At 42.4% G+C, this 23,888-nt stretch overlaps 3 protein-coding genes across 3 annotated transcripts; 2 read left to right on the top strand and 1 right to left on the bottom strand.

The window, feature by feature from the left end:
• Positions 1-373: 373 nt before the first annotated feature.
• Positions 374-9,769, top strand: LOC307081934 (mothers against decapentaplegic homolog 4-like). Its single transcript, XM_079745306.1, has 10 exons — positions 374-604; positions 1,250-1,677; positions 2,113-2,287; positions 2,737-2,988; positions 3,289-3,399; positions 4,155-4,205; positions 4,938-5,121; positions 6,268-6,436; positions 6,856-6,994; positions 7,163-9,769. The coding sequence occupies exons 2-10, from the start codon at positions 1,438-1,440 to the stop codon at positions 7,372-7,374; spliced, it is 1,533 nt and encodes a 510-aa protein (XP_079601432.1). The 5' UTR covers positions 374-604; positions 1,250-1,437; the 3' UTR covers positions 7,375-9,769.
• Positions 9,770-11,265: 1,496 nt separating this feature from the next.
• On the bottom strand, positions 11,266-19,401 carry LOC307077254 (RNA-binding protein MEX3B-like). The gene is made up of 5 exons (XM_079738602.1): positions 18,681-19,401; positions 17,581-17,828; positions 17,319-17,364; positions 15,382-16,148; positions 11,266-15,130 (listed from the first exon to the last, which is right to left on the bottom strand). Exons 1-5 carry the CDS (start codon positions 19,270-19,272, stop codon positions 14,705-14,707), a joined length of 2,079 nt encoding a protein of 692 aa, XP_079594728.1. The 5' UTR covers positions 19,273-19,401; the 3' UTR covers positions 11,266-14,704.
• A 1,049-nt stretch (positions 19,402-20,450) lies between these two features.
• Positions 20,451-23,708, top strand: tmed7 (transmembrane p24 trafficking protein 7). The gene is made up of 4 exons (XM_079738652.1): positions 20,451-20,496; positions 20,833-20,999; positions 21,133-21,378; positions 22,202-23,708. Exons 2-4 carry the CDS (start codon positions 20,841-20,843, stop codon positions 22,436-22,438), a joined length of 642 nt encoding a protein of 213 aa, XP_079594778.1. The 5' UTR covers positions 20,451-20,496; positions 20,833-20,840; the 3' UTR covers positions 22,439-23,708.
• The last annotated feature ends 180 nt before the right edge of the window (positions 23,709-23,888 follow it).

The raw sequence follows: 23,888 nt of genomic DNA, 5'->3' as shown, positions 1-23,888 counted from the left end.
TAGATAATGTATGTTACTTAAACCTTCTCACGCCCATAATAAGAAGAATAATTCTACGTCTGCAGTGTGTGAGTGTGTGTGTGTGTGTGTGAGACAAACACACACACACGTCAGAGGTTTGACTTTCGAAAGTGTGTGTGTGTGCGTGTGTGTGTGTGCGTGTGTGTGTGTGCGTGTGTGTGTGTGCGTGTGTGTGTGTGCGTGTGTGTGTGTGTGTGTGTGTGTGTGTGTGTGTGTGTGTGTATGCTTCATACAATACTTATAGCCATTACTCATTTACTTTGCTGGCCAGAATTCGTAAATAGTAAATAAATTAAGTAGCCTAGTAATGCCACAATCTGTCGCTCCACGTTGCCCATGCGCAGCTTGCCATAGTCGGAATCTGTAGTACCTCAAGTGTCAGCGAAGCAATTTTAAACACGCAAATCGTTAATGTTATGCCTTGTCTTGTTACGTTCCCACAACAGTTTTGAGGATGTACGAGTTCCGTTCTGTGGCACTTAATTTTTCTTCAAGTTGCCTACTGGAGAATGTGTGTGGATAACGCCAGAGACACAACCTGCGTGATCTGACAACACACCCCAGCGTCGGCCGCGAGCGCACGGTAACATATTAGCGGGGAAGGGGCTAGCTCCCAGCTAACTAGCAACCAGCTAACTATGTCCGTAGCCTAATTATACAAACACAAAAACGTCCGCATTTAGCTCGAATGGCATCTAGCTCTTCGACCACTGTCTAAGAACAACATGACTATGTGCAGCAAGCAAAGTCAATGCAGTCATGTGTTTATTTGTATGAGTTTTGTCAACACTAAACTTGCTAGCTAACGTAGCCTGTTATCACGATAGCATCACTAGCTAATGCCGTCATATGCATTTTTTGTAATTGTCAGTATGTTTTTAAGAGTAGTTGGTTTGTCGGATTTACAACAGAGGATACTGCTTATATGGAGCGGTAGATTAATAAAGTATGTCTCTAAAGTTCGTCTCTAGTTGTTAGTTCTCGTAAAACTTCATCTTGTCTCCTCGCACATTTTTGCATTGGAGCCATTGATTTGTATAGTAAACATGTATTCCATTCTTATTAACCTAGCCAGAAAGTAGGCGTCAGAGATGTGTATTTATTTTATATTTTATACCGATTTTTATAACGTTTGGTTAGCTAGAATATTATAGTAAAAACCTCGATTACCTTCTTGGATTGTATATTTAAATACCATCATCAACTTTGGTTGCTTTTCTCTTTTCAGACAAACTACCCCACTCTGGCACCTAGCCAGCCATGAGTGCATCGTTTTTAGAAAACCACCACGTTCACCGAAATGCCAGTCAACTCCCCGTGTTCATCAACTGATGCCTGATTGCCTAAACAGGGCAAATATATGTCAATAGTCATCCATTCTCTTCAGTATAGAGCTAAGGCTGCGCAAAGGTCAACATGTCCATCACCAACACACCTACAAGCAATGATGCCTGCTTGAGCATCGTGCACAGCCTGATGTGCCATAGGCAGGGCGGTGAAAGCGAGACATTTGCTAAGCGAGCCATCGAGAGCCTGGTTAAGAAACTGAAGGAGAAGAAGGATGAGCTGGACTCCCTTATCACAGCCATCACCACGAATGGGGCGCACCCCAGCAAGTGTGTTACGATCCAACGGACACTCGATGGACGGCTTCAGGTGAGGAACTTGTTGTTTATTTAAAGGATCCCCTTTAGCTGATGCCATTGCAATCAGCTAATCTTCTTTGGTTCCACACCTGACATACTGTCATAACACACTCCATGCAAAGAATGTTTGTTGTTGTTTTTTGCTCATGCAGTATGCGGGACACTATATCGATGAGGTTATGAATAAACCACTGCACATACTCGGGTCTATATATTCAACTTCATAAACGTTGTGTTTTATTGAGTTATTGTTCAATTCCTGACACTCTATTGGACAATGTTTAACTGATTTACAAATTAGCTATATATTGGTTTGTGAATTATCAACAAAGGACAAAGGGAACCACAGTTTTGGAGTTTAATCTTGGCCATGGCTACACCCGTCCTGTGTGGGTTGTTAGTCTCCAGTGTCCCCCCATTTGACCCTTGGTTGGTTTCCATCCAGGTGGCTGGACGTAAAGGATTCCCGCATGTGATTTACGCCAGGTTGTGGCGATGGCCCGACCTGCACAAGAATGAGCTGAAGCACGTCAAATACTGTCAGTTCGCCTTTGACCTCAAGTGCGACAATGTCTGCGTGAACCCCTATCACTATGAGAGGGTGGTCTCCCCAGGCATAGGTGAGGCGTCCTCTCAATATGATTGTCTATAACATGTTTTTTGTTGGAGTTTTTAAACACTTTTAAACCTCAGGATAACAGTTTGTGTGTTCCCAGTCCAAAATGAATAAAGATTTTAGTGTGAAATGTAGATTTTGGAGTATTTCCTTTTACAATTGTGTTCATATAAAATGCTACAGTGTATGACATTTTACATTAGTCATACAAAAGTGAATTCACATCAGTATTTCAGTTCAGTGCAGCTTTAAAATGTATCCTGCAGATATTGTAGTTTTTGAACCAAATACTGTTTGTTCACAAGGAACAAAAATGATATGTTTGTTCAAATTATTGTGTTCAGCCTTCTGTTAAGTATACAGGTTTCAGCGATTTGTAAGGTGACGTGGCACCTCTACCTCGCTGTCGCCAAGCCTCCCCATTGACATGTGCTTTCTGATCTTGGTTTTCAGACTTATCAGGGCTGACTCTGACCAGCTCTGGCCCCAGCTCAGGGCTCATGGTTAAAGACGAGTATGACTTTGATTCTCCGCCTAGTTTGCCCTCCATGGAGGGGGGACATTCCCTCCAGACCATCCAACACCCCCCCTCCGGTAGCCGCCCGGGCCCCTCCGAGGCCTTCGGCTCCCCGGCTCTGCTCCCCCTGTCCGAGGCCTCCACCTCCGCTTCGTCCTCCTTCCCCGCCATTGCTGCTGGAGCCGGGAGTAAGACACAGATACAAACATGGCAGCATCTTGTGTGTCGGTGTGTTATAGGTCCATGCAGAAATTTGGGTTTGAACCCAGAAACTTTCGGTAGAAAGTTAAACTAACTCCAACTCCAAAAAACAAAAAACTAACTCCAAGCTAGACTATCGTCATCAATATTGCATTTAAATTCCCAGCCAACAAATCATAAAGAGCGCCTTGGCAGTGTATTTGTATTTTTGTGACGTGTGTTTATCTGGGTAATGTTTGTGTGTTGATCATTTGTGAGTTTTCAACAGACATCTCTTGCTCCCATAGATGCAAACGCCAGCTGGCCTCGGAACAGCAGCTTCCCAAACAACATGCCCCCCCACCATACCAATGGGCACCTCCAGCACCACCCCCCTATGCCGCATCCCGGGCCCTACTGTAAGTTCAACATACTATAGATCCCAACACACTGGGTTTATATGGTAAATGGCTCAACTCTCTTTTGCGATAGCTGTCAAATGGGAAAAATTGCAATTCAAGTCTAAGGGAAACCTTTTTCACAGAAGGATGACAATGTGCCTGTCCGTTCATGTCAGAGAATGTCAGTATTCAACACATCAGCATGCTACAGTTAGCTTCCTATACTCTAATATAGGCAAAAATACTGTAATGAAAAAAATTCAGCATCGGTATTAAACGGTGGCCGTCTCTGTGACGACAGAAACGGAGACAGAGGGACACGGACAACGATGCGTTCCAGCTCATGGAATTACATCCCCATTAAATTGAACCACACAGTGAAAATACAATAGAGTACCAAGGGAGAATCATTTTCCCCAGTACGACTGGTTTGATATGACAGCTGCTGTTGCCAGTTTGCATTTGACCTTTTTAGATTGTCTTTAATTTACTCTGAAGACTGAGTCATTCCCTCACCCCCACAACAAAACATTGTATAACTCATGGGCTTTTCCTTCTAGAAGCCAAGCAATGCTGTGGTATTGCTCATTTAGCCCCACCCATCCTCCCAATGTCAAGCTGTTACCATATTACGCCATTTTCCCGACACGATGATTCAACAAATAGAGACAATAAAACGCTGACTTAATGTTTTTCTATCAAATTCAAGGACAACCCTAGAAAAATGTCAATTATAATATTAAAAGATAAAACCTGACTCTTTTTTTTCCTAGGGCCAGTGCATAATGAGCTAGCCTTCCAGCCTCCCATATCCAACCACCCAGGTAAGGTATCGTGGTGACACTTGCCTAACCGGTCATGAGAGCGGAAAGCGGTTTTGCTAGCAGTATTTTTTTCAGTAATGTTCCCCCCTCCAATGCTGCAAGGAGGAGAACAATCAGCTTTTAACATTAGATGGAAAGGTCTTCTGTTTGGTTTTAACCCTGGACCCCGGGTCCAAAGTACAGGATCTGATCCCACATGTGTGTTTCATGTTTGGGTACATTGCAGGTTGAAATGTGTGTTAAAGGTTCAAATGGGCATATGGCCTGTCTTAGAGATCTGAAAGTTGCCAAAGTGTGGACATCTGGGGTCTTGTTTCACAACAGCACTGTTGGTGCTTTGATACGTGAACTTCAGATGAAGATGGTACTCTGGAGTGGTTTAATTGTTCTCCTATCATTAACTGATTGCGACGAGAAAACAAAAGCTCTCGGCCACCATTACAGGAGGATGACAGGGAAAGGATCAGCTCCCTGTGTTTGAAATTCCTGGCCTACTCAGTGGTAAAATCTAAGGCCAGTGTAGTGCTTTGTTTTTAAGTTGTTTAAACCCACATTGTTGCTGGGAAAAGGTGATGGTTGTTAATCATAACACCCTTTAAAATATCAAGAACCCCCCCTTATATAAATCACACAAAGCTGGCTAGCATCTTGTTTTATTCCTTCACGATCGGATCAAGTGATTCAAATTACAGACGAATGATATGCAGAATGACATTCCGTGTGTTCCCCCAGCCCCTGACTACTGGTGCTCCATCGCCTACTTTGAGATGGACGTGCAGGTGGGGGAGACGTTCAAGGTGCCCTCCTCCTGCCCCGTCGTGACGGTAGACGGCTATGTGGACCCCTCCGGTGGGGACCGCTTCTGCCTGGGCCAGCTTAGCAACGTCCACCGGACCGAGGCCATCGAGAGAGCCAGGTAGGCACCTGCCCGACACGCCCCAGATCTAGTAGGCAATTTGTACTAAAATTGGTCCCGAAATGGCATACTAAGCACATATTAAGGGATTTGATTATTTTTTTGGTGGGGATATTCAACTTTGACTTTACTCTTATGATTGCCTTACTTGTAATTTAAAATATACACTTACAAATTGGCATAATTCCATATGTGTCAAATAGATTTTAAAAATGCAATACAAACAATGCCTGTCATTGATGATTCAGAAAATAATTGGATACTTCAGAATCTTTTTGGGATGATCCACTAATGGCCGCCATTATGTGCCTGTATTAGCTGAGTGAAGTCAGTCTTGCTCTCAAAAGGAGTCGGCGTCCGATAGATGTGGGTGAGGGATTATAAGTCTTCCTGTGTCTGTCTGTATTCCTACTGAAATCTACGGTTCCCGCTGCCAAGTTGGTTGAGTCTCTGGGAATTGTCTCCCTTACTACTCTGTACTTCCATCCGCTCCAACTTAAAATCGTAGAGTATAAGGAAAACAGTAACACGCATTCTTTATTTTAATAGGATATATGAACATTTCACACACGGCAGTCACAGAATCCCAGGTCCAAAAATAATTTCTTTCTCCAAAATATCACTTAGAGCAAGGGCTTGCATTGTGGAATAATAATAGACTGGGTAGCCCCGCCCATTCTGCCGGCGATTTGAGTTCGCCCTGCACAACGGTCTGGAGAAGAGCAATACATTTCTTTCTGTTTCCGATACGTTTTTGCGGGAGCCAATCACAAAGCTGGCTTTACCCCTGGGCGCGCTATTGGCTGGTTTAAAACAATGACGACAGGGAAGCGACGGCAAGCAGCCAATCGAGTACAGAGTCAGTTGAATTAGGCCCGTTGATCACGCCTCTTGTGCTGAAGAAAATGGCAGCAGCTTCCCCAGACCAACGTGCAATCTACTATTGAGCTTGGTCTGGCATTAGCCAGGCTAGAATAATAAAGCAAACAGTATATTGTTTGCTTGTATGTATTGTAACAGAACCCCCTTGTAATGTATTAAATCAGGAGTTCATGTTACAACTAGCCTTGCTCAAGGGTACTGCGGCGGTACGCAGGTTACAAACCACTGCCCTATACAAACCCCTATATTTCCGTTTCCTCCCAGGCTCCACATCGGTAAGGGAGTGCAGCTGGAGTGTAAAGGCGAAGGGGATGTCTGGGTGCGCTGCCTTAGCGACCACGCCGTGTTTGTGCAGAGCTACTACCTGGACCGAGAGGCGGGGCGCGCCCCCGGGGACGCCGTGCACAAGATCTACCCCAGCGCGTACATCAAGGTGAGTGCCCCGGGCGCACCCTGCTTGACCGCTGCTCGGAGGCTGCCCTCTGACGCACACGTGGTACTCGTCCGACACATCGTATATGTAGGAATTACAAAAGAGATATTTTGTTCACAGTGAGGGATTTCTTTCTTTCTTTGTTTTGACAGAAGTTCACAAAAAGGGTTTTGATAATATTCCTAAATTAATATGAGAATCATTCTTATCATTTATACCAAATCAATCATTTTAAAATGAATACCGCTATCATTTACTAACCATCACTATCAACATTGTATCGAGTACAGTTCCAGACAAGCATTGGAGACGTGGATGAAAAAAAAGACCGTCTATGAACACGAACCATCACAAGCTAGGCGGGCCATCAGAATTCCCGCCGACCTAAACCGGTGTGTGTCTGTTCCTCTCCCTTGCAGGTATTCGACCTGCGCCAGTGCCACAGGCAGATGCAGCAGCAGGCCGCTACAGCGCAGGCCGCCGCCGCCGCCCAGGCCGCCGCCGTGGCCGGAAACATCCCGGGGCCTGGGTCGGTCGGAGGGATCGCCCCCGCCATCAGTACGCAAAAGACTGTGTGTGTGTGTGTGTGTGTGTGTGTGTGTGTGTGTGTGTGTGTGTGTGTGTGTGTGTGTGTGTGTGTGTGTGTGTGTGTGTGTGTGTGTGTGTGTGTGTGTGAGAGAGTGTAACGGTGCAGCTCTCTCACAGTGCTCCTGTCTCGCCGTCCAGGTCTGTCGGCGGCAGCAGGGATCGGGGTGGACGACCTGCGGCGCCTCTGCATCCTCCGAATGAGCTTCGTGAAGGGCTGGGGCCCCGACTACCCGCGGCAGAGCATCAAGGAGACCCCGTGCTGGATCGAGATCCACCTGCACCGGGCCCTGCAGCTGCTGGACGAGGTGCTGCACACCATGCCCATCGCTGACCCACAACCCCTGGACTGAGACCCACACACACGCTCATACACACACACAACCGCAGTGGTCTACAACCAAACCTTAGTTTTCTTTTGGTATAAAGGACTCTCTTTTGAGAGGGAAATGCCAGGGGCCCCTTGAACAGTATGAGTCGTGCTGTCACACTACAGAGCCCACCGCCTCGCAACGGTCGATGGAGAGGCTTTTCTTGGTCCTAATTCTTTCTTTGGGACTAACCCTTTTTCTTAGGAGAGCAGAGACACAGAGAAACTTGAGCCATGGGCAACAGGCGTACATGTGAAAATGTACATTTATTTTTGATAGATGTCGACGGGAATGCTAAACTAAGGATATCGGGAGTGACTTAAATTAGCTCCGGCTGTATTACAGCCTGCGGACTTCCTTAAATTATGATAGTGAATTAAAAAGAATGAAACGGTGTGGGTTCCTGGATGTAACTATATCTAGTTAATCTTGACAATCAGTATTCATAGGACCAGACGAGGAAAACTTCATTCTGGTCATAGCCAGTTGACGGCAGCCGGTCCGAGTGGGATCAGGAGTCCTAGAGCCATCTTGTAGTTGATTGAGGTCATGTTAGCTTCTCCCGGTCTGCTAACATACAATCATCTCACTGTTTTTAGCTCTAGGCCGAGGTCAGATTATTCAAAACTGTAAATGGTCATTGTTTTACACCTGGTAGTTTGGAAATATTATTTGAACTGAATCCTGCAATGTCAGAGTCCCAATATGTGGTTATTATATGAAATGCTGATGCCAGACACAAAGTTCAATGACTGACTTATCCCAAGCATTTTTTTTTTAATCGTATCACCATTAAATCAGTTCACTAACTCGTTTGGACAAACAATTGCGAAGAAATGGGTATAGAAGTGTCCTGACATTACTGTTGATCGCAGTTTCTCTTTGGCTCTAATTAGCCATAATTAAGGCCTATGAGAAGAGTGGTTGCTATAAACTATGTTACAGAGATTGCACTGTCGCTGTGATATTTCGTTTTTCTTCAAATCAGTAACCCCTTCACATTGGTTTGTATAAAGATTTATACTGCTTCCTCTTATTTTCTTTGGCTATATTAAAGGTGAACAATCCCATCTATTTGAAATTGGGTAATTATCAGATTTTAAACAATGCTAAAAAATAATGGTGTAGGGGAATTGTGTTTATCCATTTTCTTTTTTTTACACACTGTATAAGAAATGCCACAAAACCTATTTGCTTACTGAATTTTACTGATGTAGGCTGTTGATCTTGCCCATCAACCAGTTAGTGCACTGAAGATGTCCAATAGAACTGGATTTTAACATTAGAATGTTATTTAAGGATTTTGATATTTTAAGTTTGCCTCTGTATAGGTATTATCCTGGTCTACTGATAAATATAAAATACGTGATGACAGTGGTTTCCCAGCACACCAGTTACACTAATTGGTGTTTTGTTTTTGGCACTTTATTTTCTTTGTTTTAAAATCTTTAACATTCAGTAATTTCCTCTTGAGGAAAATAAAGTAAGGATCTAGGTTTTAGTTCAGTAACTAAAAATGCTAAACGTATGCAGATATATGACACTAGTGACACCTTCATCCGGGTTTCAGCCTTTCAGCAGATGGATTTACATTTTCACCTTTTTTATTTTAGTTTCTGGGTAGCCTTTTTTTTCACCATGTAAATAACCTGTTTTCTTGTAAATATTTGCATGAAATTATACAATATGTTCTAAACATCTTGTATGCCAAACCCCAGGCCACTGACGGTACCATTAATCAACCAGGTGCAACAATGAAAAGTATCTCAACTGTATTCCTGGTTTTACCTTCCCGTCCCGATTAAACAAACAGTTTTTTTGTGATCACCTGCTGCCTTGATTCTATTGGTCAGTATACCAGGCTCGTAAATAAACCATGAATTGCAAGTCATTCTGATCCATGAGCTGTAATAACTACATTGATTCTGCAGTTTAATTAAATAATTTGGTTATATGGTCAGATTTGGTTATGCACCTGTATGTTAGGGAATTTCTACACTCTTTTTTTCTTCATCTTTTTGACCATTGAACTTTCCTTTTATATTTTTGTTGGCAGCTTGCAATGCTGTGGTGGACTTGGAATCAAAGGATTAAGACAACAATTTACATTTTGCTCTGTGTAATGATGCATTGAAGAAGCAACAAAACAGGATTTTTTTTTGCAGGACAAGTTTGGGATAACATTTGCTGGATGACATGTAGAGGAATGACCAGATATCTGATATTGGACTCTTAAGTTGACTGGTTTGGTATAACTTGGGAGATATAAAATGGGAGCCTCTACAAACAGCCTTGTGGTGACTGGCCTATTGCAGAACTTAGTTGAACTGTATTTCTTATGTGAGAAACTCCTTAATAAAAATGGCTTGATATTCTACCTTGTGATCCTTCAATTATCTTCCAAATGAATACAAGTTAACTGGTTTCCCATTCTACCATGCAGATATTGTGATGTATGTTACGATTCTTTTATCTTTTTATTTTATCCAAAAGGACCAGTGCTGCTACTACCATATCAAAGCACACATCAAAAGACCTTTTCAAAGTGGAGTCATTGTAGGATAAACACAGGTCATTTGTAACACCATTATGGGTCTGCTACTTTTATGTAGCAGAGCAAGGGTAGACTGACCTCAACTCCTTTACTATCTGGGCCTGCTACATAAAAAGGGTAGCCCCATAATAAGTGTAATGACTGACTTCTGTGTGTACCCTACAGCGATACCAAGGTGAAAAGGGTCTATTGGAGCCAATACAAAAAAGTTTTTTTGTCATAGAAAAAGTAGTTTAAATCCAACTTTGAAAGGGCCTACATGAGTGGTCTTTGGCAAAGCCAAAGCTGACAGGTACTGGTTCTTTAAGATGAACACCACTCTTGTTAATCCGAGGGCAGCTAGGCTCCAGATTTGGTCCGATCCATTTGACAGTGTGTTTAAAACAATGCCTGAAAGCATCAACTGATCCTCTTTCACGGTTCACGGTTCATCCCATTTTTGCAGCCCCTCTAGCAAGCCTCCTAGTGACCAACCAGAGCTGCTCTCAAGCATGTGATTGGACTTGTGTTTACCCACCATTGAAATATATCTGTCAAGTTTGAAAACAGGAAAAACTCCCTGAAAAGAAAAGGGATTTATGAATCTTTTCGACCACATTATAAATGCAGATATTATTTTTTTGGCTTCATGTGGCTATGGCATGATCAACATACATTTTAAAGGTAAACTATAGTATTCAAAATAATGTCATGTTTTTGATAAACAAAACCCTTCCACCCCATCATTTCCCTTTCAGAAACCCCTTAATCTTTCCGAGATTTTCCTACATTGCCTTAGAGTTGGGAGAGAAGGTCTGTGCTTGCATCTGGAACACCTGGTCAGGGGAACTGAGTGAATCACAATCCGTCTAACTTTAAACAGAATCTTTCTCCAAATCCTTGTTTAATCCCACCTCGTAACTTTATTTTGGGAGGTTGACTTTTTTCTCGTTTCACCTTTTAAACTACTTTGTTTTGCCATTCTGCAATACAAACACTCTAAATAAAAATGTATTGACCCCAAAAGTCACATTTAAACTGAACTTGGGACAAACGCATTACAGGGATTCAAAACCTTTGTGGAGAGGGGGAGATACTGTACAACTTGCCAAGTAGTCTTAATGGAGCTAATTTATTGAAGAAATGGGCAAAAGAAAAAAGATCTATGGCTGAATGTTAGACCACCTATGATGGTATATGGTCACACTGGTTCCGGCTTTATTTGCAGTTGTAATAACCTGAATTATACATTTAATTGGTTGCATATTTTGCAAGATGGGGTGATCATTTTCAATGTATAAATCACAACAACATACATATTCTGAGATGGCTTTAAATGAAACCGTCTTTATTAGGTAACTATAATATCAGAAAAATAAAACTCTCAAATTCTCTTTACAGCAAATATATAATATCAGTGCTTTGGCCAAAATAACTTAAGAGGCCATTATAAAATATAGTCTGCTTTTAAACTCCCGACTTAATTTGAAGAATTTATATGCCATAAGACTCCCCCCTACTTATATACATAAAAGATGTAGTAAAATTAGCAAAAACCGTTTAAACTGTTTGTACAGCTCAATTATTATATATATCCATATATAGATATATTTCTAACATAAATTGTACAATATACCTTTCTTAAATTTGGTGGCGTATAGACGAGAGGCCTTGGAACCGTGGCCTCTTTACAAACAGTTGCAGTGTGAAGTTTACATTGGCGGCTCATGATGAAAACATGCTTGTGTTGCACATTCCATTTCCACTCAAACAACCTGCATCTACCAATACTATTATTATCATCATCAATACTGTCAACAAAAAAAAGAGGAAAAATAGACTACAAGCAAATAGAATGGCAGCCTCCTGCACTGATTTTCAACTCATCACTGCTAGTCATCAATTAAAGTAACAAAAACAGAAAAACTCATCTGTAAACATTTTAATATACATCTATATATATATATATTTATATTTGTCTATATGAAATGTAACAAAATAAAAAATAAATTCTCTATCAGTCATTAAACAGCAATAAAAGTATAAGCCATATGGAGAAAAAACAAAGCATCACTCAGAGATTATGTCAAGCAAGCGGTTATATTGCATTCCATCGGAAGAGAGAGGGCATCCCTAGCCCGCGAAGCTGTGCCTCTATAATGGACGGACAGAAGGCCTCACTAAATGGAATAGAGGCAGAGAGCATTTTGATTAACCTCGGTTGTTTCAAGAAAAAAATAAAATAAAAAAGGCAAATGGGTGCTTTTTTGCACTGTTGCGGCTCATTATTGATAACGCTTGGATGTTCTACAAGACATCTAAGCGAAAAAAAAAGCAATTCAATTACGTCCAAATACTATCCCACACACTCCACTACTGCTGGAGTAAAGTCTCGTTAGCCTTCCACAGCAACGACGTTACAATGTGTAGTGACAAACTGGATCAGGGTAACCTATCCTGGTCTTAATGTACATCGTGGGCGTTTTATCACCCCACTTTGGGATGATGCTACAACCCAAGTTTATTTTGCGGAAACTTGTAGAAAAGACAAGATGGTAGTGTGACCGCAAATAAAGAAGAAGCATGAAAATGTTAAGTGTGCCGTTTGGGTGCACAATGCAGTACAAAGAAAATGTGACTAACAATACACTACGTCGAATCACAAGGATAATTATGTCAGTTCAAAATATGTAAAGCTGTCTTAAGTGTGAACTGATGATAATGGGGATGAACATAATTGTATTGGGTTTAAAATAAAATAAATGTCTGCCTGGAAAGTTGAAGCCCAATTCAAGGAATCAAGAAGTGTTTGAGTTACCCAACATGCACTAGGCGTTTACTCAGGTACTCCTCAGGTACCCTGATGATATAGTATACTGATGAAGTACGCCAAACGACTTGCAATCATGTGACTTAATAGAAAACATAGCGGCGTCTTCTTAGCCTAGGCCTGGTATGGCCCTGGTTAAAAACAATGACCACCATTTGGAAAACGTCCCAACAAGACTGAATTGAACTTGATGCTCTTGATTCTGCCAAACTGCCAGCTACCCAACTGCACAGCACAAAGAGATGTGTGTCATGGCCCCTCCGCACTCACTCTAATGTGTGCAGAACATCAGCCCCCTGGTCACTAGGAGTGGGATGTTTACATGGAAATCAATCAATATTCAGGATAAACGTATTAAAATGGCCGCAATCCAGGCAATATGGAATGTTAACATGTATGATGGTGGCAGAAGCGTACTTAAGAAAATAAAATGTATGCCCATAATAGGGTGGCAAGAATTATATATATATTTTAAATGGCTCTTGGTAGAGGGAGGAGTGTGTAAACATTCAAAATAAAATCTTCAAAAATAAAATGTTTGTAAGAACTAAGCGAAACAAATCTGTGGTTTCAAAAATGGATAATTAAAAAAATGTTTGCAGAAATGTGTTTAAGAATTAAAATGTTAGAAGAATAAGACTCCGGTCATGTGTGTTCAGGGTGCTGTTCAGCTGAGGTCTGACTACGGAGCTGTTGTGGCGGTACTCGGAGGCTTCCCATAAAAAAGGCCACAAATTAGTTAAAAATATATTGCCGTTGTGTTTCCAGAGAACCAGTTAAAAGTTTCTCTTTTTATCTCAACGCAATCAGGCACGAGTAACGTGTAAACAGACGTGTAGGCTTAAGGAAGCCATGGAAAGCAACATGGCGGAAGTGAACGAGGATCAAACACAGGGGTACTCCCGATAGGAAGCCATTAACGACCTCACCCCATACCTTTGGTTGTAGGAGGAAAAGAGGGATGCACGTCTGAACTTTCAGTTTGGAGTGATGTTCGTAGGTTTTAAGCCACTTTTGCCTCAGGTTAAAAGGGGACTTTTACATATTGGCATTGCTTCGGTGGTCATTCTGGAATACATTATGCTCACTTATCCAATGCGCAATCGTTAAAACTCATTAGTTTGTTGCAAGGAGCATTAGATACTCGCGCATCTTTACAGCTAATGCTACCATCGGTTTAGGCTCCGATTCCACCATGACTGTGATAATCTTTTGATCTTGAATGCAAAATTTGTATAGGTTGACAACAAGTTATTTTTGGTCAAGACTATGTAAACACTTCCCTATACTTCCTCTTTGAGGTCAATACCAAAAGGACAATGGATGAGGGGCAACGCAAGACACATTAAAAACAATGGCAGCAAAAAAGAAAAGGAAAAAAAAGGAAAAACGTATGAGATGTACGGATGACAAAATCCAAACTGCTCTTACAAACTTGGTTCTTCACCTAGAGGACTCTTAGAACTCAAAGTTTGCTCTCAAGTCCAATAAATTCAATGTATTCGGGGAGAATAAAAAGAAAAAATATATATATTAACAATATTAATAAAAAAAACATTCCACCCAATGCTACTTGGAGGGTCTTAACCCCTCCACTTATCGATATTCAATCTAGGAAGAAGACTTCACAATAACAGGCTCCTGTACAGGATGGCCCCCCCATACCCAACCTTTCCATTGAAATAAAAAGATGCTCGTACCTCTACCCTGTGGTTTCCCCCTGCGCTCTGGGACAAACCCCTCCCGCTCAATGCCTGCGCTTAGTCCCCAGTGCTCGGCCCGTTTCGTGAGACCCCCCTCCTCCACACACTCCCGTTGCAATTTTGGCCTAGAAGTGGTAGGGGGGGAGGGGGAACCACAGTCGTTGGCCACGCATCACGGGCGATCCTCACGACAGATGGGGGGGCCGGGGGGGGGGGGGGGAGGACAGGGCTGGCGAGTGGTAGGAATCACATGTTGCGGAGCTGGATGGCCTGTGTGACCGGGTAAAAGCACACCGGGCACACTGCGTCTGGGCCGTGGCATATCCGCGTGGCACACTCCATGCAGAACAGGTTGTGGCCGCACGGCACCAGGGCCGCCACTACCTGGCTCTCCATGCAGTGGATGCAGGTCTCCACGCCTCGCCCTGCCGCCGCCGCCGCCGCCGCCGCCGCCCTGTAGGGGAAGGATGAGTCGGGGGGCGAGGACGAGGACGCGGACGCCGTGCTCTCGCTGGAAGAGGAGAAAGCGGGGCCGTAGCCCGAGAAGCGGTGGGACTCGGGGCCGCCGGTGGAGCCCAGGGGGGCCCGCTGGACCCGCTGCGCCTGCGGGTGCTCCAGGGCGTCGGTGCAGAGGAAGGTGGGCGAGAGGCGCGGGGTGCCCGGGTGGCTGGTCTGGAGGGAGAGGAGAGGCGTTACTGCATAGACCACTAGGGCTGTAGGGTTCACTTCTGGACCGGCTTTGGAACCCCGCCACCTGGCAACCTATCACAATAGTACTTCAACTATGTCCATGGCTTTCAAGGATTTTAACTTTTGCTCATTACAAATTATCAAAAATATATTAAAATACACATTACACACCAGCACGGGGACACAATACCTACGGACATTTTCGGGAATTGAACCTTGCAAACCCCACAAACCTGAGTTTTGCCAGCCTCATGGGCCTGATGTTCCACATAGGAGCTCCAGACGGGGGGCTGGGGGAGAGGGGTGGAGCCCGGGGCAGTGGAGATGGTAAGGGGATCAAATCCTGAGGCGGGGCCGCCCCCTCCGGTTCCACCCATCTCTTCGGACCCCAGGGGTTGCGCAGCATCGCCAAACCAGAAGCTCGCCCCTGCGCCGCCGCCGCCACCACCAACACCGCCGCCGTTGTTGTTGTTGTTGTTGGTGTTTGCGTTGACCGAGCAGGTGGGGCTAAAGTCAGCCATGCGGTTCAGGTTCCCGTTGCCGTAGAAGGAATCGGCCGAGCTTGAGCCACTCCCTAGGGAGCTGGAGCTGTCGTTGCGATAGGTGGAAGACATCTTGACGCCGCCGCTGAAGTTGCCGTTGACTTGCGGAGTGCCACCGCCGCCACCGGTCACGCCCATAGCGGGCAGGCCACTGGCGGCCGAGGCCGCGGCATTCGACTGAAGCCACGCGGCGTGGCCCATGCCCGCAGCGGCCGCCGCAGCCGAGAGCCCCTCGAAGCTGACGTCGGTGCCGTTGAAGTGGAAGTCGTTGTCGTCGACGCCGGGGAGCTCCATGCCGCCGCAGGTGCCGGTCCGCAGGGCGATGTGCGCCTCGATCTCCTCCCGCGCCCGGTCCACGTTCTCCGGCATGCCGGTGACCTCGAACACGGGCTCCTTGTCCCGGCTCGGCGTCACGATGTAGGTGTGGGTCTGCTGCTGAATGCGTTTGATGGTTGCCCCTGAAAGGTGAGCAAACGCAAAGTTTTGGTGTGGAAAGATGGTGCCAAAGATAAGGCCAGTTGAGAAACCAAGGCCCCGTCCACACAGAGCCGATTTTTTGGTGAAACTGCATAAGTCACCACACATTTCTGAAACCTTGTCCCAGGGTGGTTTCAAATAAAACCGGACCTATGCGGTTTTGTGTGGACACCTGAAACGCAAACAATGACGTCATTAGCCCCCCACCAGCTGGGGGACGTCTGAGTTGCGTTGATTTTTTTATTTTTTTTTTATTTGTATTCTTGTAGCTTTAAATAGCCCCTTGATCAATTTAATTACCAACTGTACATTAAAAAGTATTTCTGCTCAATTTAAAAGGTTGAATCTCCCCGTGACTAAATGTTTGCGTACAGGCTTGATGCGCTCCAGTTTTTTCTGTGGAGAACCAGCGCCTTGAATATTTACTACAGCGTTTCTACAGCTCGATGCGGTTTCACAATGACTCCGTCTTTACGGAGATATTCCTGAACCGCATAAAACAAAACTGGACCGTTTTCGCCTGTTTTAGCTCCATGTGGATGGGTCCTAAATAAATATGCTGAATATCAGTCACCGTTCATACGTCCTTCGGATTCCAAATAAAGAATTATTTTGTCTTGATACAAAATAAAAGCCTGAATCATAATATTTTTTTAACAAGAGGCAGTGTTTCTGCAACAAAATATATACCAAAAACAAAGCTTTATTTTTCTAATACGGATGGCTTATCCATGGAACTGTATCATTGGGGAATATAGATAGGCGTGAATCTTAATAATAGGGATTTTAGAAATGCCTACAAAAAAACAAAATTGATTTGGTTTTACATTTACTCATTTTTAGAAAACCATCTTGTCAGAACCTAGTTTGTGAGGCAATTTTTAAATTTTCTCCAAAGCCTACACAGCCTTTGTTGGACTTTTCAGCCCCATTTAATTTTTGTTGCACCAGGATCAAAGTTTACTTTGCTTGAGTCCCGAGTTCACTCAAGTCTGAAAAGGAAGTCTCAAGCCATGTCCAAAGTCTACAAGCCAGAACACAACAAAAACTAATAGTAATGAGAAAAGAAAAGACGGGGACCTTCTATGGCTCACATTTAGAAATCCCATCTCCAACGTAAACACATCAGCCCAAAAAAAGTAGCAACCTACCTTTTGGACCCACTACCAGCCCCACAACCCGATATGGAACCCGAACCTAGGAAGAACAATGAAATAAAACGGATAACAAAGAATATATATTAGTATTATTAGCAATACAGGTTCAAAAATGAATCTAAAAAAATACATATACAAATCATTCGTGTTCTCGTTTTTTTTAAGCATTGTTGACATTATCCATATATAGATGTTTATTATAGATTGATATTATATCTGTTCTGCTCATAGAACCAGGGCAGATTTCTTTACACACCTGAATTGTGGTTTGGCCGGGGAGGGTGGGGGCCCCTGGGAGCCCGGGGCCAGCCACGACTGAGAGGGGGCCCGTCTTGTTCCGAGAGGCTCTGATGAGTGAGAAGTGCTCTGCCGCAGACAAGATCTCCCTCTTAGCCATGGCAACATCTTCCTTGCGCCCAGTGACAACAAAGACAGGCTGGTCGCCCCTCACGGGTGTTTTGATGTAGGTGTTGGTTTTGGCCCGGAGGGCTTTGATCTTACAGCCTGCGGAAGGGAAAGATTATGGTCAAAGTAATTATACAAATCATCAACAGTAAAATACCCAACAGAACATGTTCAAAATGCAAGCACGTTGAAACACATGTTACACATTTCAAGTGACTCTTGGAAATCAATGATCTTAATTAAGAACTGATTTCCGACCTCCCTGTTAATGTTTATATACATTTTTCTATTTTTAAAAATGTTCTCACATACTGTTCAAAAGACTTTTTGTTTATAAAAAATAACACCAGTAGTTTCCTGTGGTGGTCAACATGAAAGTGTTGTCTACCCTCCCCCAACTTGGACTACCTCGACATAGCCATACTCTTCAAGCCATATAGTATATAAACCAACCCATTTCTTCAAGTTAAGAGTTGGTGATTTAGGAATTCCCATTAAGGCCCGTCATGTAGCTACATGTTTAAGCAGCATAACGTCAGTGTGTCACAATAAGCTTAACATATGCTTTGGCTGATGTGGCAATGGTGACCAACATTTGTCCATGAGACAAAGCAAACGAAGGGAAGCACAATGCGCAAATGACTGCATCTTAAACGTTTGCGAGGGGAAAGGAAATATGTCTTTACAAGTAACAAGTACACATTGTTAGACCCAGACCTCCTTATGATAACAATTGTTCAATCAATAGTGTTTCATCTGGAATGAAATTTCTTTCGATTAATTAGCATTAAGCTGCTTTGATCAAGTTTTAACTTGGTGGTGTCGGCTAAAACTGCAGTGACTACTCGTTTTAATGTGAAAATGTAATTTCAATCGCATTGCATTAATACAGTCAGATCCTGAGTAATGACATACGATTTAAAGATCAAAGCAGACTCCAAAACAACCAACCTTGTCTGCCAACGATCTCTGCGACGTGTTCAGAGCTCGGCACGGCCACACACTCAGTTGTGTTGACGCTTTTTCTCCTCATCAACAAAGACTGCTCCATTTCATAACTTGATTCTCCTCCATACATTTCCGACGGCAAAAGTATCATCCCGTTTGCCGAATGTAGGCCGCCCGCGTCATCCAGGTCATCGTTGTTGTACAACAAGATAGTTTCGGCCGGTGGTGGTTCAATCCCAGACGGCATGACAGACTCTCCTGGCCCCAGGAATACGTGGTGGTTGTGGGCCTGTGCTAGCAGCGTGCTAGCACTCCCATTTAGGTTACCCTTCCCATTGTTGACTGCAACTTCTGACTCTTCATCGGTCGCTACTGCACCATTTTTTTCCTCAATCGATTGATGAATCGACAGGGGCTTCAGGTCTAGAACTGCACCGAGAAAGCTATAGCTAGGAAAGCTGTCACCGGCTTGTTCGGGTGTCTGGCTATGCGTGCCCTGGTCGCCGAGGCCTATGCCGGCGAAAGCATGGACTAGCGGTGGCGGGACCTCCGACTCTCCCTCTTCCGTTTCCAACAAAGCCGTGCTACTAGGCATAGTGTTGCACTTTAAAGCGATTTGGGAAAATAAATATTATGATAGTTAAATCGAGAATGGAAGCGACTTCACACGGTTTTCCATAAAACTGCTACTACCGTCGTAATATATATGGCTTTTGTTTTGTCTTGCCAGCCCTTCGTGCAGAGCAGACCTCCTCCCTCCTTCTTTTGACTACATTGCCCAAATCCCGTGGCACTAATTTACGCGAGATTGCGCCGTAATTTGGGTTTTCTGGAAAATAAAGAAAACTCGACCATACTTTAAAATTGTAATCAGTGGTGCAAATCTAGGTAATGTAATTTGAGGTCACATTAAATAAGTAAATACATAAATATGTATATGAAGTAAATAAATCAGGCAATATTTCTATATAAATACAAATGAATAAGTCAGTTAATATATTGTAATAAATAAGTTTTTATTTAAAAAAGGATGTTGCTCAAAATAACTATTTTTTAATTAACTTTTGTTAATTTCACGGGATTTCTATTTCAAAATCCCACATTATTTATTAAATGCCACGTTTATTTAATCACGGCACATTTCCATCGGTTGTGTTCAAATAGGTGGGTCTAGTTATCTCGGACAACACAAAAGTAGCGAGCTTCATCTATTCATTTCAGAGCCATATTTATCGATTTATTTTATTTTATTTTATTTATTTTTGAACCAAATGGCATTCCATACAAATCATGATATAAAACGGTTGACCAACTATTCAATATGTCAGACCACCATACGATAAATAATTGTTTGAGACAAAAGCTCTTTTTTGATTCTTATAAAGTACGATAAAATGGTACTTTAATAAAAACAGACCTAAATACAGTGGTAAATCATGTTTTTTTTATAGGCATCATATAAAATGAATCCCAATGCATTTTTACTATGCCATGCTGGTTCATCCTTAGTGCGTTTCTCATATGTTATGTATGAGTATTGCCTACTAGTATTATTTTGTATTATTAAGTATTGCTGTTGTCCTATTATTGTTGAAAAATGAGGAAAGGTATCAAACACATTATTCTCTTCCCCCAGTGATGTTTATTTGGTTTGTAAGAATAAAAGGATACCAGTGCATATGATTTATTTTTTAGAAATGCGTTCAATTTGCGCAAAGAGGCCGCAAGGGGCGGACTTCTAAAAACGTTAGCCAATGGTAACTCACGTCGATACAACGTTCTTAACCTACTATTTGGCACATCCGGGTGAGCGATTTGGGTGAGTGTATTATGGCTACTGCAACAAAATATATTTGGATGAATCAAATGTTAAATCTATCTTTTTTTAAATGACCTCGAATCTGATCATTCCATTGACACATACAATATGATATGACCAACACTTAACCGTCTCCTCTCGTTGGTTTTCAATTAACCGGTATGGCTAGCTAGAGGACTAGCATACAGCTACTTCTAGCAAGCTAATATCAATGTCCGGGTTTGTTGTAGTAGATAATTCACGTTATAATGCCAGTCTGTACTAATTCATGTTGGTATTGCTTTAATTTAACTGATACGCCACTCTTTTTTCTGAATATATATTTTAATATAACAGCCGCGAAGATGTACGGAGCTATTCGGGTGCTTCTGCAGGCGTTCTTTGCCCAGCTGCTCTGTGGGTGGGTTCTGGGTTCAGAGCTCACGTTTGAGCTGCCAGACAATGCTAAACAGTGCTTCTACGAAGATATCATCATGGGCACCAAGTGTACACTGGAATTTCAGGTTTGTATGTTTGTAGTTCTACTTGACTGCGAGTGACTTGACTTCCACAAATATTAAGGTGTGTATAGTAACCGCTGTCATAAGGCGGAAATGTGCTCGCAGGTTTAAAAGTGTCTTTCTGTATTTCTGTCAGGTCGTGACTGGGGGTCATTATGATGTTGATTGTCGTCTGGAGGACCCTGATGGAACTGTCCTCTACAAGGAGATGAAGAAGCAATATGACAGCTTTACATTCACCGCTGCCAGAAATGGCACCTTCAAGTTCTGCTTCAGCAATGAGTTTTCAACTTTCACGCACAAGACTGTCTACTTTGACTTCCAGGTTGGGGAAGACCCCCCATTGTTTCCTAATGAGAACCGAGTCACAGCTCTCACACAGGTAGGTGTATTTTTCAGTTGGATACAAATTAAAATTGTATTTCCTTGTTGAGGAAACCTCAAGCAAAACAGCATTTGAAACAACCAATGCTTTTGATCAGTGACACAATTCAATTGGGCCCAAAACGGGCGGGGCTTTTCCCACTGGTGATGTTTTAATTTAAGTTTGTTTTTTTTACAAAATGAAAAGTCTGATTATAATCAGTAGTGGGAAGCATTATACATCCAAAAAACTTACTTTACTTGCAAGCTAATTGACCTAGGCAGAAGAGAAGAGATCACATATAGAGACAAAATGAACGTGAAAATGACAAACCAAAGCAATTTGAGTAAGCTAACAACAATGTGTTAATGCACTGATTTTTATTAGAATTGTTTACTGCCAAATGTTAAAAAAGGAATGATTACAATCACCTTTATATTCTTACTGGGGACACAACAATGGTTTACCCGAATGGATAAAACATTACAGAAATTACAATTTGAAGTGTATGGCGCTCCTTCTATAAGCGTACTTCTCCAACAGCAGTATTGCCATTTCCAGGTTTTCAACCCTTTTTAAATCGCTTCCCAGCATCAGTTTCCCACGCCAATATTTATTATAGATTTGCCCCCTTCCTTCTCGTATTCATTTGTTCTATTATTGAGTTCGGCTTGCTCTTTGCTGCTTGCAATGTGTGTTTCAGGCAGAGCTGGCATGGGATGATTCCTAGATTTTTCTCTGTATTAGCTCTGTGTTTCAGCTCCAATTCAATGCACCATGTGGATCTTTCTTCCTGTATTCTAACCTATAACAATACTACCCCCCCCCCCCCCGTTGCCAGATGGAGTCGGCGTGTGTGTCCATCCATGAGGCTCTAAAATCCGTCATTGACTACCAGACACACTTTCGCCTCCGGGAGGCCCAGGGACGCAGTAGGGCCGAGGACCTCAACACCCGTGTGGCCTTCTGGTCCATCGGTGAAGCCTTCATCCTCCTTGTGGTCAGCATAAGTCAGGTGGTCCTGCTGAGAAGCTTCTTCTCAGACAGGAAGACCACTACGACACGTGTTGGATCATAATCAACTTGTACTCCTGGGATCGTTTTCATCATCTTTCTTTTGGCTCAATACATTTGACATTTTAGCAAACCATAAGTACTTGACATTTGAATTAGGTCCTGTTGTTTATTTTTGTAAATGTTTTCCTTGGTGCTTTATTGGTCCCCCCCCCCCCCACCGTTAATTTCACACTTATTTCATTTAAATGGTGCACCTAAAAACAAGGTTGAGGAAGGTCGATGGAAACATTAAAGATTCAAGTTGTTTAATTTCTTCCTCCTTCCATTGCCAAAAAAAACAGCAATGACTCCCTCCTGTCTGGTGTTAAAATTGTAACATAAATTATTAACTCCCTAAACACATATGGCAGACTTCAATGTTTGTGGGCTGCTTGGATAATGATGATGGAGCTAGCCATTCATTTTACTTTTTAATCCTTTTTATGTTTCCAAATTAGATTTTATTGAGAGGAATCCGTGTGTACAGTCATGATGTAACATCCAAGTTAGAACAGACCTTGTTTTGACGTTATTACAAATATGGGAGTTGAAAGTTATTTTTTCTTTATAATTCATATGTATTTTAGGTTGTGTTTTGAAGTAAAAAATGGATATTAACTTTGTTTTGATGCCTGATCATTTACTACAACTTGTTAAGAAAAGGGTTTGGGCCTCAACATCAGCCCTTGTTGTGTAATTTATGAATTGCATAAACCTATTTATTCTGTGATATCAAATCGTCCTCATCTTTCTTAGTACACTGGTATAAAATCTTATTGTATTGTTTGTCAAAAGATTGGGATGAGTGTAACATATTATTTCAAATTCTCATTTGTAAATGTTCAATCCATTTTCCTTTTTGTTTTGTAAAAAGTAAACGTGTGTGTTGGGTTTGGAAAGGTTAAGCAACACTTCATGCAATTCATGTTTTTTAAGGGGCTTAGATCTTTAGTGGAATCACCTTGGTAGAGTTTTGCTTGCACATGAGTGCATGTTAGTGGGCTGTGACCAAAAATGTTTTGTTTTCTAGCCTCTTCAAAAGCAAACTGTCAAATGTACAATTAGGATATTATTTATCCTTTTGACATACAATAAGTTTCTCTCTGATATAAATGGTCTAAATTGTGGTGGTAAATGGTTAATTGATGAAAACTAAACATGGATTTCTTTCACCCATTATTTGGTATGACTTGATTGATCCCTGTACATGCTTTGTTCCACCTGGCTGTCTTCACAGATTGCTGGAAATATTCATTCATCTTTATTAAAAGGAATTGAATTTTTGCCACTCATTTATTGTGTTTATTGAACATTTATTTTGTGCAAAGTTACTTAAAATCGCAATTGACCTGTTATGTCTTCTTCAAACATACAGATGGTGCCATAATACTAGAAGTAGCTATACTTGTATTGAAAAGCATTTTAGAATGATTTTCTGACCAACTGTTTGTGGCAGCATATCAATCGATTAT

Source organism: Pollachius pollachius (assembly GCF_949987615.1).
Source record: "Pollachius pollachius genome assembly, chromosome: 1".
NCBI classification, from domain to species: domain Eukaryota; kingdom Metazoa; phylum Chordata; class Actinopteri; order Gadiformes; family Gadidae; genus Pollachius; species Pollachius pollachius.
The sequence above is the reverse complement of the archived record's forward strand: the minus strand, read 5'-3'. Positions and strand labels throughout refer to the sequence as shown.

Excerpts from the sequence above, each read along its gene's own strand:
- LOC307081934 (XM_079745306.1), top strand. The coding sequence starts at position 1,438 with ATGTCCATCACCAACACACCTACAAGCAATGATGCCTGCTTGAGCATC. Across the intron at positions 2,288-2,736 it reads GGTGGTCTCCCCAGGCATAG|ACTTATCAGGGCTGACTCTG; the intron begins GTGAGGCGTCCT and ends CTTGGTTTTCAG. Across the intron at positions 6,437-6,855 it reads ACCCCAGCGCGTACATCAAG|GTATTCGACCTGCGCCAGTG; the intron begins GTGAGTGCCCCG and ends TCTCCCTTGCAG.
- LOC307077254 (XM_079738602.1), bottom strand. The coding sequence starts at position 19,272 with ATGCCTAGTAGCACGGCTTTGTTGGAAACGGAAGAGGGAGAGTCGGAG. Across the intron at positions 17,829-18,680 it reads AGAGATCGTTGGCAGACAAG|GCTGTAAGATCAAAGCCCTC; the intron begins GTTGGTTGTTTT and ends TCCCTTCCGCAG. Across the intron at positions 15,131-15,381 it reads ATGAGGCTGGCAAAACTCAG|ACCAGCCACCCGGGCACCCC; the intron begins GTTTGTGGGGTT and ends CTCTCCCTCCAG.
- tmed7 (XM_079738652.1), top strand. The coding sequence starts at position 20,841 with ATGTACGGAGCTATTCGGGTGCTTCTGCAGGCGTTCTTTGCCCAGCTG. Across the intron at positions 21,000-21,132 it reads AGTGTACACTGGAATTTCAG|GTCGTGACTGGGGGTCATTA; the intron begins GTTTGTATGTTT and ends TATTTCTGTCAG. Across the intron at positions 21,379-22,201 it reads GAGTCACAGCTCTCACACAG|ATGGAGTCGGCGTGTGTGTC; the intron begins GTAGGTGTATTT and ends CCCCGTTGCCAG.